Source organism: Lemur catta, chromosome 9 (genome assembly GCF_020740605.2).
Source record: "Lemur catta isolate mLemCat1 chromosome 9, mLemCat1.pri, whole genome shotgun sequence".
Taxonomy (NCBI): domain Eukaryota; kingdom Metazoa; phylum Chordata; class Mammalia; order Primates; family Lemuridae; genus Lemur; species Lemur catta.
Window position 1 is genome coordinate 41,503,392 of NC_059136.1, and position 17,362 is coordinate 41,520,753.

Here is a 17,362-nt window from a genome sequence, read left to right on the forward strand (position 1 = left end):
ACATTTTATTCATTGATTTCTGGTCTATTTTCTTCCTTCTACTCACTTGGATTAGGTCTTCTTGCTTCTTGAGCTTGATGTTTAGTTTACTGATTTTTTATCTTTCTTCCATTCTAAGATAAACAGTTAAGATCTTAGTACTGCTTTATCTGCATTCCATACATTTGATATATTTTAATTTTATTCATTCAGTGAAACCTACCTTCTAATTTCCTTTTTTGACTTCTCCTTTGACCTATAGGTTATTTAGAAGTGTGTTAAATTCCAAATAGTTGAGGGATTTGTCAGATTTCTTTCTGTTGTAGATTTCTAACTTAATTCCATTACAATTGGAGAGCATACTCCACTGTGCATTATTTCTTTCCTTTTAAATTTATTGAGATTTGTTTAATGGCCTAGCATATATATATATAAGTGCATCCTGAAGAATGTTCTATATGTGCTTGAAAAGAATAAGTATAATGTTGAGTAGAGTGTTCAATAAAAGTCAGTCCAGTTGAGTTGGTTAAAAGTTTTCACCACTGTATTCCTAGCACCTAGAATAAATGAATGAAAGGTAGGACTAACTGACTGACTGAATGGATGAATAAGGTCACAAAGGAATAAAATCAGGGAATAGTTTTAGGAAATAGTACAAAGTTAGTTTGAAGACTCTGGGACACGCAGAGCAACAAGAGAGAATAACTGTGCATAAACCAGTAGGTTATAGAGAAACAAGAGTTATAGTGTAGGACAATGATCTTGAGAGTTGATATACTATTTGGGATAGTGAGAAAGGCTATTACTAATGGTACTAGGACAGGGATACCAAGTTTTCCAGGTGCAAGACTTATTGAAACTTTTACACTAGCTAAAACTTAGCTTCTCTATTTTTACAAAAAAAGTTCTTTTGAGATAAGAATTTCCCTTACAGAAAGGGTTATGGGTAGAATAGAACTTAATAATCAACTGTCCGGTTTTACTTTGTTTCTACTTCTAAGATAAAAAAAAATACTGTAAAGTGTGAGCTTAATCAGCCCTAAATGATCCAGCCTAATCAGTAGTCAACAATCTGTCTTCAAGATTATCATGTGATATATGTCTTATTCTTATTCAGAAGTTACTGATATTAATCCTCAAATTTCAAGAGGTGATAATTTTAAAAAGTCACATTAAGCCACATGACATTTTCCTCAAGTTGCAATGAAAATCATGCAACCCCTCAAGAGTAAATGCTAAATCATTAAGTTACTTTAAAATTAGGACCTTCAACATAATGGCTGTTTGAAGTTGGACAAAAATCACAAGAGAAAAAATAAATAATAGGCTGTCCAGAATATACTCAAAATTTATTTACTAGATGTTAATATAATTGATTACATATGTCTAATTGTCCTTATACATACATAATGCTATGAAATGGATAATTATTATCCCATGATTTCATGTAGTATAAGTGAAATTGACTATATTGTCATCCAGCAAATCTATTTCTGATTTTGTTTTAGCACCTGCCAAAATCACTAAATATACAATTGTTCCTTGAGGGTAGGTGAGAAGGGTTAAAGCTGTACATTTTCATTCACTAATATGGTGCAAAAAGTTATATTAATAATGTCTCTTCCTTGAGCTCTTATTAAGGCTATGTTAGGTCATACACTCTGGAAGTGCTCTCCACTTTGCCTTCATATTGTCAGCTAAACTGGCTGATAATTATTTTTCAAAGTATATTCCTCACTTGACTATAAATTTCACAAAGAAAAAGACCATGAATCTACTTCCTCAAGTGCAGGAACCCAGTTAGACTCTCCTTTATTTCCCATACTTTGCATTATATCCTATACAAATGGTATTTTGATGAGGATGTTAATGATAACTCACTAGGGACTTCAAAAGACCATTTACTAAATCATTTCCTAACTTTTCCTCCACTTTCATCTTAAATGCAGGTATAGCTGGCCCTCCATATCTGTGGGTTTCACATCATGGATTCAACCAACTATTGATTGAAAACATTAGGGAAAAAAAAACCAATAAATAACAATACAATAATAAAAAAATACAAATTTAAAAAATAATGAAGTATAACAACTATTCATATAGCATTTACACTGTATAGACACTATAAGTAATAAGATGATTTAAAGTACACAGGAGAATATGCATAGATTATATCCAATTACTACTCCATTTTACATAAGACACTTAAGCATCATGGATTTTGGTATCTGCAGGAGTCCTAGAGCCAATCCCCTGTGGATACCAAGGGACCACTGTATTTCAAAAGACTCTATTCTTGGCTCTCTTCTCTGGCCATGTATTTTTTTTTTATTTCAGCATATTATGGGGGTACAAATGTTTAGGTTACGTATATTGCCCTTACCCCCCACCACCCCCCAAGTCCAACACCTGATAAATGTTATTCCTATATGTGCACTTAGGTGTTGATTAGTGAAACCAATTTGATGGAGAGTACATGTGGTGCTTATTTTTCCATTCTTGGGATACTTCACTTAGTAGAATGGGTTCTACCTCTATCCAGGAAAATACAAGAGGTGCTATATCACCATTGTTTCTTATAGCTGAATAGTCCTCCATGGTATACATATACCACATTTTATTAATGGCCAACAAACATGAAAAAATGCTCAACATCTCTAATCATCAGGGAAATGCAAATAAAAAATGAGATATCACTTATCTCCAGTGAGAATGGCCTTTATCAAAAAGTCCCAAAACAATAAATGTTGGCATGGATGCGGAGAGTTAGGAACACTCATACACTGCTGGTGGGACTGCAAACTAGTGCAACCTCTGTGGAAAGCAATATGGAGACACCTTAAAGAGATACAAGTAGATCTACCATTTGATCCAACAATCCCATTACTGGGCATCTACCCAAAAGAACAAAAGACATTCTATAAAAGAGACATCTGCACTCAAATGTTTATAGCAGCACAATTCACAGTTGCAAAGATGGAGAAACAACCCAAGTGTCCATCTACCATGTTTTTTATGTATTATTTTTTTTCAACCTTTCCTAATTATCACCTGTATGCACCTATGGTAGCTTTTTTCATCAGTGAAGAGGCTTCCCATTTATTCACACCTTTGGATAATCACCTCCCCCTTGAAGCTGGGCCATTCAGTGACTAGCTTTAAATAATAGAATGGAGCAGGAGTGAGACTCAGCCAGTTCTGGAACTAAGCCTTAAAACATCTTGGCAGCTTCAACTTCATGTGTTTGTCCTGAGCCACCAGGTAAAAATTCCAGCTAACCTGCTGGAGAGATCATGTGAAGAGGCATGTGGCAAGGAAAAGGCTCTGGGACTACAGAAAGACAGAAAGCCAGTTAGCTCTGCAGACCAGCTAAACTCAACCTCCAAACAACCCACAAGTCCAGTGCAGCACAATGAATGACCACTGGGAAGATAAGTAGAAGAACTAGCCTGCTGAGGTGGCTTAGATTGCAGAACCATGAGCAAACAAAATGTTGCCTATTTTAAGCCACTAAATTTTAGGGTGGTCTATTATACAACAAATAAACAAAACTGCTGGTAAACTCAAAATCTAAATCCCCAGCCACGACTATTCTCTAGAGATCTAGAACTAAGTTTCAAACTCTAGATTTAAATTTCCACACAGATAACTTACCTGCATTTCAAATTCAACATTTGCTAAAATGGAATTCAGTATCTCCCCTATTTCCTCTGCAGTACTGTGTAAATAGCTGATTTTAAAATTGTATTCCTTGGAATTCTAGGGCTCTGTGGAGTTTTTCTATAGATTTCTTCACAATATTTCTGGCACAAGTGTTTCAATTACAGCTATTAGTCCCATCACATCATGGGTCACAAAAACTAACTAGAAGCTCAAAAAAATTTAAACAAATTATTGTTCAATTTAAAAAAAAAGGCACTTATATCCAAACAAAAGTATGAAGGAATACACTTTAACTGGCTATGTGACTTTGGGAAAGTAACTTTAACATTTTGAGACAATTACCTCATGAAATAACTATAATTTGAACTTAATCTCTGATTTTATAACAGAAGGTAACATTTCATTTTTATAGTGACATCTTGAACATACTAGATTATTAGAGAGGCAACATAGTAGAGTGGTAAAGAGCATACAGCACAGATTCAAATCCTTGGAGAAGCTATAGAGCTATTAATTGGCAGAGCTGATAGGTTCTATATAGGTTCTACAACAGCTCTGTAACTTCTCCAAGCCCCAAGTTCCTCATCTGTAAAATGGTGATAAAAATAAGTATAAAGAGTTATTATAAATATTAAATGAATAAATATTTCTAAAGGACAGTACTTAGAACACTGTGTAACACAGTTAAGCTGTTAAGCAAGGTCTAGTAATTTCTGCAGAAAATTGTAATCACAGGTTTGTTTTTTTAATATATCATATAATAAATGAAGCACTTTATTTTCACAAATTCGATTCATGAAATGTCTCTAAGAAACCGATGTTCAACAAAATTAGCTATCTAATGAACCAAAAGTTCTGCCTTTAGATCACTGACATTTTTAACGAATATGGTTATGATACTTTATGTTACAGTAGGTTGTTAGGTATAATTAAAAACCTTAAAATAATTATATTCTTTTTAATCAGTAGTAATAATATGAAATACTATTTTCTTATAAACAAATTTATCTTCACTTCAAATTTGATGAATACATTATCTATGTTGCATCAACAATTTAAAGATTTACTACTTACCACTGATTGTTTTAGGCTTTTTAGCTATATATTCCTTCCATTTTCTTGAACTGAGTTGGTTGGGAGGTGGAATAAGTATGTTACTAACAGTACATGGCAATACAAAAAGAGCACCAACCTGGACAGAACAGAACATATTTTTATTGATTGCATACTGAGATTCATTCTTGAATAGTACCATTTGACACTCGTATTTTTCACACATACTTCACCTATTTAACACATATTTAGAAATGCTCCCTACCCCAACAACTCTGCTATATAAGCTAAAAAAATAAGAACAATGTTCCACCCTCTGTCCAAAAAAAACAAACCAAAAGCCACAATGCAGACAAACAAAAATAGAAAACAGCATTCAAAGGTACATGCTTCCCTTTTCCACTAAGGTATACATCTCTGAAAACCTTGTTGTTCACAATATTTGCTTCAAGTTCTGGTCATGGAAGTAATTTCTTTGTATACCTACAGAACACATAGAGCTGAAAGTTCTACCAGCCTTACATAGATGTCCTAAGATGTCATATTCAACCATAGTCTTACAATCTTTTCACTGGATGGATTATTGTTCTGACATCAAAATTGGAACACATCTGAAGGCAATTTAGAAACTTTTGTTTCTAGAAATCAGAGATTTAATGCTAATAGGTAAAAACTGCAGAGAAGACAATGAATTATATGTTAGCAAACACTGTAGCTTCTGACTGATTTATAAGCAAACCAAGTTTATTCATCTTTGTATTCCCAGGGTTAGGGACATAGATGTTCATTAAATATTTGTTGAATAAAATCATCATAATATATTCAGGTAAATTCTCAGTTTGATTAAGGGCTAAATAAAACAGATTGCAATTCTGAAAAGCTATATTTTGCCTGTTATTTTAGAAATGTAGCTACATCAATCAGCATATCCCAATAAAAAGTATTAGGTTCTTTTAAAAACTATGGGGAAATTTAGGCAAGGCATTTGCCAAAGATCTTTAATTAAGTCCTATATAGATAGACTGATTACATAAGATATGCAATATTCATATTTTAATGTGCTATTTTATTGCTATTTATTACATTTACTTATACATTCTTAGTTAACAGATATAAAAATAAATATTTTAGGAACTAAATAAGGAAAGTAAAAAGAAATATGCTTATTTTTCTTTATTAGTATAGCCATAATCTTTTTTAAAGTCAAACATTTATATAATTAAGTTTTAGAAATTAAAAATATTTAGCAATAGAAAATAATCATTAAATATAAAAGATTAGGTCTAATTTTCTCAACATTAAATCTCAGTTCATCTTTCTTGCATACATAAGACTTCATTGTCCAAAGTGCATGACAAGATTATATGGTCCAAAAGGTCAATAAAGCTGTAATGTGAATTGCCAGATTGGGTCTCAGTTATAGTTTTCTCAACATTTTAGGGATGCTAAACGCAGTTCAATACATGATAGCCTGAATAAATGTGCTATGACTCATTAGCTGAAGAAGTGGCCACATTTTTGAAACAGTCTAATGTTGATTAAACATCTGCTACAAATATGCAAATAAACATTTCTAAAACACACAAACTATAATTCCCTACAAAATAAATTTGCCAATTGCTCATACTGCATTTTGAACAAACTTGGATTCTGATAACTTGTTCTCACTGATACACTAATCATTAGATAACCTCTGAGAGACTGGAGGATGATCTGTTTAGGCCATATCATTCTACCTTCAGAATACAAAAGCCAAAGAGCATTTCAAATCTGGGTTTCAAAAACCTGGATTCAATCTTCTAAGTAGGTCCTCCCTAAAAGCAGACACTATGAAAATCATGTTTCTAGCTTTGCAAATTCCTCTCTTTAAAGAAATATTTCTTGGCCTTAAGATTAATAAACATTGTGACTCATTAACAATCCTATCTTGTGTTTTCTTAATCTAGCTTAATTATTAGTAAAATAAGCTTTAATCCAAGAAGCTTTTATTTATATTCTGGGGCTAATCATAGAGATAGCTAGATAGATAGATAATTTTTTTAAGCTTAGATGACTGAGGATCACATAAATCACAAGAATTAAGCACCAGTTTCCTGAGGAAGGGTCTTATCCACCAATATCTAGAACAAGCATCTGGCACATAATAGGCAGTAAAAAAATTAAATGTTGAATAAGTAAATGAAAACCAAAAGTTACAAAGCACTAGAATTATTTCAAGGAATAAGCATACAATTCAAAACTTTTTTCCCCTAAAAATGTAAAAGATAAATTAAAAGAAAAATAAACTGCTTCACATTTAGGGATTTATTGTCTAAGTTATATATGTTCTCAAAAATTATTCCTTTTGCTGCAGTAAAGTGAGAACATAGTTATAAAGTCTCATTTATTTATTCCTTACTGGTAATAGCATGTTCTAATATTTTATAATTATGGTCCAAGAAGCAATAAAAATAACAATCTAATACAATAAATTTAAAATAAAGCAATTGAAAATATATTATTAAATATCAAGTTTAGGTTGCTTCTAGGATTAGTACTGCCTGTCTTCAATAATGAGATAGATCAAGGATCATTTTACACCTGCATTAAACAAATTATAGGTATATATCTAATTTCGACTTAAAATTTCTACAAATTTCTCTATAAAACTTCTCTATAAAATTTCTACAAATTCATATCTTCAGTAATTTGATAGAGAATATCTGGTGCTTTATACTTTTAAGGAAATTGTTTCACGTATGTGTGTCAATGATTGTGTAACACAAACTTCAAAGACAATAAAAATTAGTTAGCAACCATCATTTATATCATACTTAGTAGTTTATAAAATATATTACTGTTTGGTTTTCATTACAACTCTGAAATAGGTAACACAAGATGATTATACTTCCAGTTTACAATTCAAAAAGCTATCAGCCAGTGAGTGGCAGAGCTGGAAATTAAACCCAAGTTCTCTAAAGTACATGTTCTTCTACTTAAGACTTTCTACTACACCATTTTCCTTTCCTTTCTTGATAATTGTGGTGAGATGATTAATATAAATGATAAATACCATTTATCATTTATAAAGAGGCTCCAGCTCCAAAAGATCAAATCACTAGATAGGGTTACATAGAGAACTACTTAGCTATTTGGGTTAAACTAGGAGCAAAGTATTTTTTTTTTCTTAGTATACCTTTTTTTAACTATACCAATTCATAAAACTTTTATGCAAAGAATTCTATAGAAATGTATGATCTTATTAATCTCTATTTGAAGTAGGTTCTCCCAGTTTATGCCCTATCTCAGTTTGTTTACTTTTTTCACAGTTCTTATTATACCTGCAGTTATTTGTTTTCTATTTGTCCACCACCATTTAAGCTCCACAAGGATAGAAGCTTCATCTGTATGATTCATTACTGGGCCCCCAGTATCTAATATAGTCCCTAGCACACAATTGGATATATGTTGGATAAATAATAAAAGATAAATTTTAAAACTTCAGAATCTAGCACATTAGATATTCTTAGAGGATGAAAGCCAGGGTTATCGTTTGTTCAAAGGCTATCTCATCAAATAAATACCTTGGTGCATTATTCAAAAGACTGTTAAATTTATGGAAAAAGAGGCTGGAAGCCAAAATTTTAAATTACCATCTAGTCAAACATCTTAAGAACAAAATCGCATTTCTTTTACTATGTCAATTTTCTAATGGAATTATAACCAAGATTTGATTATAGCATCATACGAAAACTGCTATAATTACAATAATTATATTCTCCCAGCAGGATTGTTTGATAACAGTCTATTTGTTGTTAAAACAATAATAAAATGTTATGTAAATACTGCCAATGAATAGTCCGTGAATTAAAAATTGTTTACATAGAAACATAATAGTTGAATAAACAGCCAGAAAGAAAGGCAAACTTTTTCATATTAAAAACTGGACTTGACTTTAGATAGATGTTTCCACTTAAAATCCTTTATATTGTAGTTTTAGAAAAGGTAAAACTATACCAATTTTATCATATCATTATATATATAACTATTAAAATACCTACAAATCTCTAAACATCATTGAAATTAAGAAAAACTGAAAACTTCCAAATAGTAATTTAATGAAGCTTTAGAAGTTTTTCTCATTTCCAACCCCTGCCCTACCATAAAAAAAAATGCAAAGATATGAATGTCTTCTCACAGAATTGAAATCAGATGTTGGAATAGGTTAACAATAAAGTGTAAAATGTTAAAACTTTAAAGCAATCACAAGTAAGAAAGCTTATTTCTGAAAATCTCTTCTAAAAACAAAATGTCACTTTGTCTACAGAATACTTTTAAGAGTTATTATGAAAAGTCTAAAATGTCTTAATATGAATTAGGACCAAAATTACGTCACATTATTTTAAGGAAACCAATTCATTAAGCAAAAACAGATGAATAACATACATTTCCTTTTCTTACACATCCTTCAAAAACAAAAAACCATCGCTTCTCAGCCTTTTGGCTAAGATCAAAAACCAAAAAAAAAAAAAAACCCTCTATACCTTGCCACACAGAGAAGAAATCTGCTCCAACAGCAATGCAGAATTCTGTTTGGTATTGTTTTTTGTCAGTCCTCTGTACTAAGGAGTTAAAGAAATGACGGAATGGTAACTCTGAAACAATTTACTTCCTCAAATAAGTTTGATTATTTTAATTCTCACAAGTTGCTTAAATTCATTTATTAAAAAATTTAACTGTAAGAATTAACAATTATTCCTTTCTTTAAGGACAATTATTTTTCTGATTATTTGATTCTGAAAATATAATGAGAAATACTTCTACTGTGAATAGCAGTACTATAAACTATCAGAACAAGAAATTTGTAAAGCCTGTAGCTTTACAAAAATTCAAGAACACTATGCTAGTGTTTATTTCCAACCAACATCCATTTCTTTTTATACAAGATGTTCTGTTCTTAGGTATATTTCTAAAAATTCTTACAGATACATTCTTAAAAAAGCTTAAAACATGTTGAATATTTCCACATATACGTGGTAGCATTTATATTTACTTAAGTATATAAAAAGATATATCAGCTGACTGGTACTTATATATCAATCATGTTGATAGCAGAAGAAACATCTGAACATTTCATAAGTTTATAAATTATTGTTTTTCTCTACAGATTCCTAACATTCCTCCCTCCTCCCTACCCTATAAGTAATGAGTAGCAATACTACGAAGTCCTCTGACTATTTCAGAAGTACTTGAGGGAGAACATTTTTTTTTTGCAAGTTGAACTTTTCTTAAAACAGCAAAAAAAGTATGCTGAATTTTATTTAAAAACAAATAGTCAAATATCTAAATGTGAGGTGGTACCATGAAAACAGTTTAAAGTGTGCTTTTCAAAACTTTTTGATGCAGACAGCTTTCTGCAAGTACATCTTACCTGGAAGCCCAATATTTAGAAAAGAGAGAAAAGGTTCTGCTCTGGTTGTAGTCAGAAAGGGCCCAGAGCCATGCCCACTCAACTTATCTTCCAATCCCATTACCTAAAGAGCTTTCTCTAAGTTCTAGATTTTCCTTAGTGGACAGTTTGAAAACCTAAGGCATGGTTCTAATATGGGACAATTATGTCAATTGTTATCTAGCTTCTGACCTACAAGCTAATAGATGAAGAGAAAAGAAGAACTGATGATAGCTTATATCCGAAACTAACACCTGCAGTTATATTGCCAGGTAGCATGTTGGCTACATGGTTCTAAACAGTAATGTACAATGGATAAAAATTTTTAAAACTACTTATTATATATTACTACTCAAACTACCCAAACTTGAATTCCTCTCCTTCTATGAAAAGGGCTCTTCTTTTCATGTTATCACAACTAGTGGCACCAATTTCAACATAGGGGATCACCTACATTCCTCCGGCCTTCTCACTCTTCCTGTATGTAATAAATCGTGATGTTTTGTAGATTTTATGTACTTTTCCCTGGCTCTCCATTCCAAATGCCACTTCTTTCATTCAAGCTCTACTAAGTTCTTCAAAATCACACCAGCATGATCTAAAATTTACTTCTGATTGAGCCACTCCCTGGTTTATAATCCTTTTATGGGTCCTCATCATCTTTAGGACAGAACTTAACTCCCAATCATGATATATGAGGTCTTTTAGGATCTGATCAATCTGAAAAGGCTCTCCAATCTGATCTCTTAGCAACTCTCTCCATCCCCCCAAAAACAAAACACTGTTTAGTGATGGTACACTACAAACAGTACTCAGCTGGGTGAGGTTCTCCTATGCCTTTGTAAATGTTACCTTTTCTGCAGAAAGGAATTTGTAAGAAGCAAATAATGAGCATTTTGGTTTGGGCTGATATAATACAAAGTCATTCATTCTACAATATTTATTGAGTGCTTACTATATGCTATGATATACTGCAATTATAGACTTCTTCAGCAAAAACATATCAAGAAAAATAGAGAAGGCATGAAGACACATTCTAGATTTCAGAAAATAAGTTATTTTCAAAAAGCATTAAATACTAAGTAAAATAATAGCAAAGTTATTAAAAAAATTAATAAAATATGTATGTGCTGGGAAGGACAGAATTTCAGTTAATGCTAAATAAGATGAGAGAGCAGGATTGGTCCTATGCTCAGGCAGAGAACATTATAATTGCATTAAAGAACCAAGGCTCAATCACTTCTGGTATTACTTCCACATCTCTACCCACAACAAATAATAAATACTGCATGAAAATAAAGGTGCTTGCCTAGGGAGATAGGATAGGTTTAGGATATAGGATGTGGAAAAAGCAAGAACTTCCTTCCCCTGCAAATCCAACAATATGGACTCTTAGACATCAACATTAAAACAATAAATACAATGAAATAAAAATAAGTGTACACTTAACATATTAATATATTTACATGACAATACCAGAACATACAGAAAATGTAATCTAAAAGGAACAAACGAAAGGATACAACTCAAATTCAATGTCTGACATATAGCAGGAGGGCAGATCTGATAATTTTACCATCTGTACAAATTCCAAAGCAGGGCTGTAATAATGGAAAACCTACAAAAGAAATTGAAATTATATAATACATTAAATATTATTAATGACAGTAAATAATTAAGTGATTAAGGGATAAAAACTTTAAAATGGACCTTAAAGGCAACTTTTTACACATTATACAAGCAAAACATTTAATCCTCTATAGCAGATAAGAATTTCTTTCAATACTACCTTCCAAAGGAGAGAGAGAGACATGGAGATCTTTCAGTAACCAGAAAGAGTTTTAACAGCAGAAAATAAGTATGGAAAGAGGCAAGAAACAGAAGACAAGAGTGCTCAATTTTTGCTGTTTATCTTCAGCAAGACAGACAGGTGATCCAAGAGGCTAGAGTGTTGAAGACAAATTAGCATCCAACCTCAGCTGGTAGGATAGCAGGACCGAAAAAGAAAAAGACAAGACACTCCAGGATGAACTAGGGTGGCACGCTGAGACCAAAAAACAAAAAAAAATTCTGCAGAAAAGACAGAAGAAATTAAACAGAAAGATAGTGAAGTCAACCATGTGCTAATTAACATAGAAAGCTCCATTCAGAGAAATAAAATGTCAGTACTGCACTTCTTTGGGTAACGCCTAAAACTAAATTACAGTGATCTAGTAAAGCACAGTTATTTCAATAGTTGGAGCTATAATGCTTCACATAAAGGGCAAAGGAAAGAGAACACATCTTGAAGAAGCTACACAAAGCTTTAGACATGCAAAAAGCTGAATAATTTCAATATATATGATTATGTGTATATATAGTATATATAGACATATGCACATATACACACATTTAGTATGTGTGTGTATACCGTGTGGGGGTGTGTGTATATACATATACAGAGCGAGAGACAGAGAGGGTGAATCTTCAATTTATTGAAGAGGTTATACCCTAAGATTCTCTTCAATAGTAGCAAAAATTTAGATATATTATTCATACTTGAAGAGAAGTTGAGGTCATCAATCTTATGATTCTAATCTTTAGAAAATAATTTAATATTCCTGTGAAAGACAGCCATAGCAAGTTACTTAAATTAAGCAATTCTAAACAAATATTGGGAATGAGCTCACATCAGAAATTATGCCCTTTATTGTACCACCCTTTGATCAGAAAATATTAACCATCAATTTGATATTCTTGTAACTTCATGACCACAATGTTTTGCACATTCTTACACTGGGTCTTTTAAAGTAGATTTTTAAAGTGCTTCCATATAAATACCTCTTATGTTATTTCTCCAATGTTAAAAAGCCAACTGAATGCTTTTCTAATTATTATATTTTATGATTACTTGCATTTTAAGAAAACATGTAGAAGAGATATGGGATGAGAATTAATACTTCTTACACTGTAAATTAAGCGTATGTCAGGTACTGTGTCAGATGTTATTCTCTTAGCTCATTTAATCCTCATAACTTTGTAAGATAAGCATGCTATTATTGCCCCCACTTCACAAATGAGTTAATCAGTTTTACCCAAGATTATACCCAACACCACATGAGTGACAGTCAGGTTCCAAACCAAGGTCTACCTAACATTAAAGCTCTTCCCACTATGTCATATTCTCTCCAAACTGAGTTTTAGAAAAGTCACATAGTAAAGTCAAAACCAAAGGTGGTTTCAGGCCTACGCTGATTTAAAGGTACTATAATCACATATTTAAAAAAATCTAAAACAATGACAGTTTCACCAACATTTAATGATGATAACACAGTGTAACTTATGTAATTAATTATATTAAAAATTATGCTAATAAGCATACTTAAGTACATATATTGGTAATACCAAGTCAAGATTGAAACATATTTTATAGGAACAAAAATACACACAAATGAATGACTACAATAAAAATTAAACACAATTACCTTTGGCAAAATATTCTTATCCTTTAATGGTATTATCTTTTTGGCAAGAAAGCCAGTATTTAAATTAGATGTATTAAAATTCTTAGGTGTGACTCCCTTTAAACAAAATTCAGGAAAACTAATTTCAAATCCAAACTGAAAAGAAACCAAGAGAACATAGTTACAAGCATCATGAATAATGCTACAAAAATTAATAAATCTTATTATAATGTAAAAGTTAAGCGGAAAGCCATGTATAAATTTATTTTTGATTCCTCAGCTCAAAGTGTGGTTCTTACATTTAGGTACACATTCTTTCTATTTCAACTTAGACATCAATTTTTCATGAAAAGCTCTCTTTAACCCTTCACCAGCTGGCAAGGGTATGTTAAGCCCATTCTATGCAACCACAGGACCAAATACCTCTTTTGCATTGTTCAATATCTGGCTTCCCACCAATCTGTAATTTATGCAAAGACAGAAGCTGTCTGTATTATTCATTACCAGATTCTTAGTACCGTGTCTCACACATAGTTTGCTTTCAATCTATGTTGTTGATGAAAAGATGAATTGCTACAAAAGTTGTAACAGTAGTGAGGATGCTAATAATAGTAATGGTAGCAGCAACAATAATGATAGCTAACACTTACTGAGCAGTTACTTTGTGCTTTAAGTAATTTAATCCTCATAAAAATCTATGATAGGAACTATAATTATCATCATCTTACAGAAGAACACAACTGTGGCACCAAGATGCTAAGCATTACCCCAGTATGTCATACAAAACTAGAAAGAAAAAGAGCTGGGACTTGATTGTAGGCAATATAACTCTAGAATCTATATCTATAATGCCTCTTGGCTAAAAAAGCTATTCTTCACCAAAAAAAGTGATTTCAAGTTCTAAAATGCATCCTGTGGAAATATGGATATCTAATTTCCCATTCATAAGAATAAAAGCATCACATAAAAAGAACTTTACATGCAGTTTCAAAAAATGTACACAAAAACAATTCTAGCAAATCGTATCTTCTGTTCTCCCACTTGGCTATGTAGGTTTTTCTATATTAAAATACTTACAGAGAAAGTTTACCTAAGATTTAACCTTCCTGAGATTAGGATAAGCCAACATACAAATCAACAAGACAGATCCAGCCACATTAATTCCTGTTGTCTACTTAGAGGTCTTATTAAACCATTATTAAGGATGAATTGGAAAGGGAAAAAATATCTAGTAATTAGCACAAAAAAACTTTAGAAGAACACAAAGGCCTATGCATGCTCCCATGCCACCCTAAACAAACGTTAAAAAACTTTCTTAGTTTAGTTTTGCCTACCTACAAAAATACATAAATTACTAGGAGTACTTATTCCAAAATGGACACAACTTATAAAAACCACCAAACATGTTATTCCTTCATAGTAAGAGATGGCAAAATGGAATCTTAGCCTCACAGAAATTCAGGACTAGAAGGGTCCACCTAATATAATATTCTGATCTTATAGTTGAGAAATATGGGGTCTAATATAGTTAAAAAAATGTTCAAAATCAGAGAGCTGGTTAGCAGACAGCAGAGATTACCTCAGGTAGTAAGATAAGTTTTTCCAGTAGTTTACATATGCAATAAAATAAAGCTATCTGGATAAACAACATCAACTCAACCAATATCAAATTCTATGTTTTAAAGGAATGTTACTGTCTGGGGGATGGGCACACTTATAGTTCTGACTGGGGCAGTGCAAAGGCAATATATGTAACCAAAGTGTTTGTATCACGTAATATTCTGAAATTAAAAAATAAATTAAAAAAAAAGAATGCTACATTCTAGAACTGCAGTGCCCAAAACATAATCACATTGACTATTTAAAATTCATAAAACCAAATAAAATTAAAAATCCAGTTCATCAGTTGAACTACTCACATAAAAAGTGTTCAGTAGCAATATGTGGTTTGTGGGCTACTGTATCGTCACAGATACAGAACATTTCCATTATCACACAAAGTTCTACTTAGATAGTATTATTCTAGAACATGTTTATGGGGTACATTTTCATTAAGATTTAAATGTCTGTGTTGTAAATAAAGTTGAAAGGCCTGCTTTGCAAACTGTGATAACTGAGTAATACATTTACCTTTCTTTCCCATATCTGTATCTTTCCCCTCCATAATTCCTTTGAGTCAATAACATTTCTGAGGTCTTCTAAGGATACAACATTAGCAGAAAGGTATTCTGCAATTTTCTGACAATTTCTATAAAAAAAGATTATAATAATTAAATACAGGATGTTATATTTTATTTAAATTTAACGATTATGCCTAACTACAAGCCTAGGAGACAAAACTACAAAGTTTATATTGCTATTTTTTTCCTATTAATATTTTGGCACACCCATTAAGTCAGTCTCTGAGTGAGCTGTTGTCATATGTTCATTGAATTTCAACATCCTCATGAATTAAGAGTGATTATCTTTAGTACTAAGGATAAAGAAATACACTTTCCTTTTATTATTAGCTTAAATGAGTCAGATGTATACACACACACCCACACACACAGACTGAATGTCGGTTCCTTATCTTCAAAAAGAGAAAGAGAACTGCTTTCCTGAACTATTCTCAGACAGCTTTGTATGAAATTCTATAATAGCACTTATCACAAACTATCTTGACTGTTAGCATTCCTGTTTCTCCTTGTACTTCAATGAAAAAGATCATGTCTTCTCACCTTCTTAACTTACCCGCATTTATTGCTGTGCTTGTTATAAAGTTAGTGCTCAATAAACACTTACTGAATGAAAACAAAATCATGATGTTAATATACTAAATCTTATCTCAATACCTATTTAAGGATTAAAACTGTAATATACAATTAATCCTCACTAAAATATCAGAAAATATGACAGTGTATATTTATTTCTATATTAGCATGTAACAAAACAAAAAACACAAATACGACATTACAAATCTAGTGTATAGTGTATCTATGTTCAAAAACACACAGTGTGTTTGCAGAATGAATGCTCACTAATGATTATAAAACAGCATTGATAATATTTACTAAAATCTTACACATCCCAGAAACATATACATAAGAAAAATCTAGCTTCTTCTCAAGAAATAAATCTCCAATCACAAGTAAAACATAAAATTTTATCTTGTCACATTTTAATAATTTTTAAATGCTGAGTCTAAAAAACAGAATAGCATGTTAATTGTGAAAACAGACAACACAGACAATAATCAGATATCAACAAAGAAGCTTACATTTCACAATGATTTCCTACTATGGTAATTTTTGCTGAATACCATTCCCTCAAATGTTTTAATGCTCCTACAGTCGGTAAACAGTCTTTCCATTTAGGAGGATCTTTGTCAGAAGGCAATAGTATTATATCTATCATTGCTCTACCTAAAAAGAGAAAAAAAGGCATTTTTGTAATTTTAAATAATGTTAGATCTGAAATGTCTCCAAATAGTGTCCTGAACAATTGAATTTTATGTTCACTTAGAAGATAAAGGAGAATTTTAACTTGAATTTCTCAAATACTTCAAAACAACATACATCTATAGCAATTCAAAATTTTAAAGTGTTCATTTGATTTAAAGCCATATCATCTTGAAATAGCTAGCATATGCTAGAAAACAATGAACTACATCATAATTACCTGCCAATTCTGCAGCAGTGGTTAATTATACACATCGCTCTCAAGATCATCAATGCTATTGTACTCAACAGAGGAAAAAAAAACCTGTGCAATTTCACTATATTTTTCTATAACTTAATTTTGTTAACCAAAAGGA

At 31.7% G+C, this 17,362-nt stretch overlaps 1 protein-coding gene across 2 annotated transcripts in view; it reads right to left on the minus strand.

Annotated features, from left to right (window-relative positions):
* Positions 1–17,362, minus strand: part of LOC123645218 (MDM2 binding protein) — a 64,413-nt gene that overhangs the window by 41,764 nt on the left and 5,287 nt on the right. For both annotated transcript variants that reach the window (XM_045561858.1, XM_045561857.1), the window contains exons 6-11: positions 16,826–16,970; positions 15,697–15,814; positions 13,588–13,722; positions 11,647–11,741; positions 9,219–9,291; positions 4,717–4,834 (exon numbers count right to left, since the gene is read on the minus strand). In XM_045561858.1, the coding sequence (XP_045417814.1) occupies positions 4,717–4,834; positions 9,219–9,291; positions 11,647–11,741; positions 13,588–13,722; positions 15,697–15,814; positions 16,826–16,970 (684 nt within the window). The remainder of the gene's footprint in view (positions 1–4,716; positions 4,835–9,218; positions 9,292–11,646; positions 11,742–13,587; positions 13,723–15,696; positions 15,815–16,825; positions 16,971–17,362) is intronic.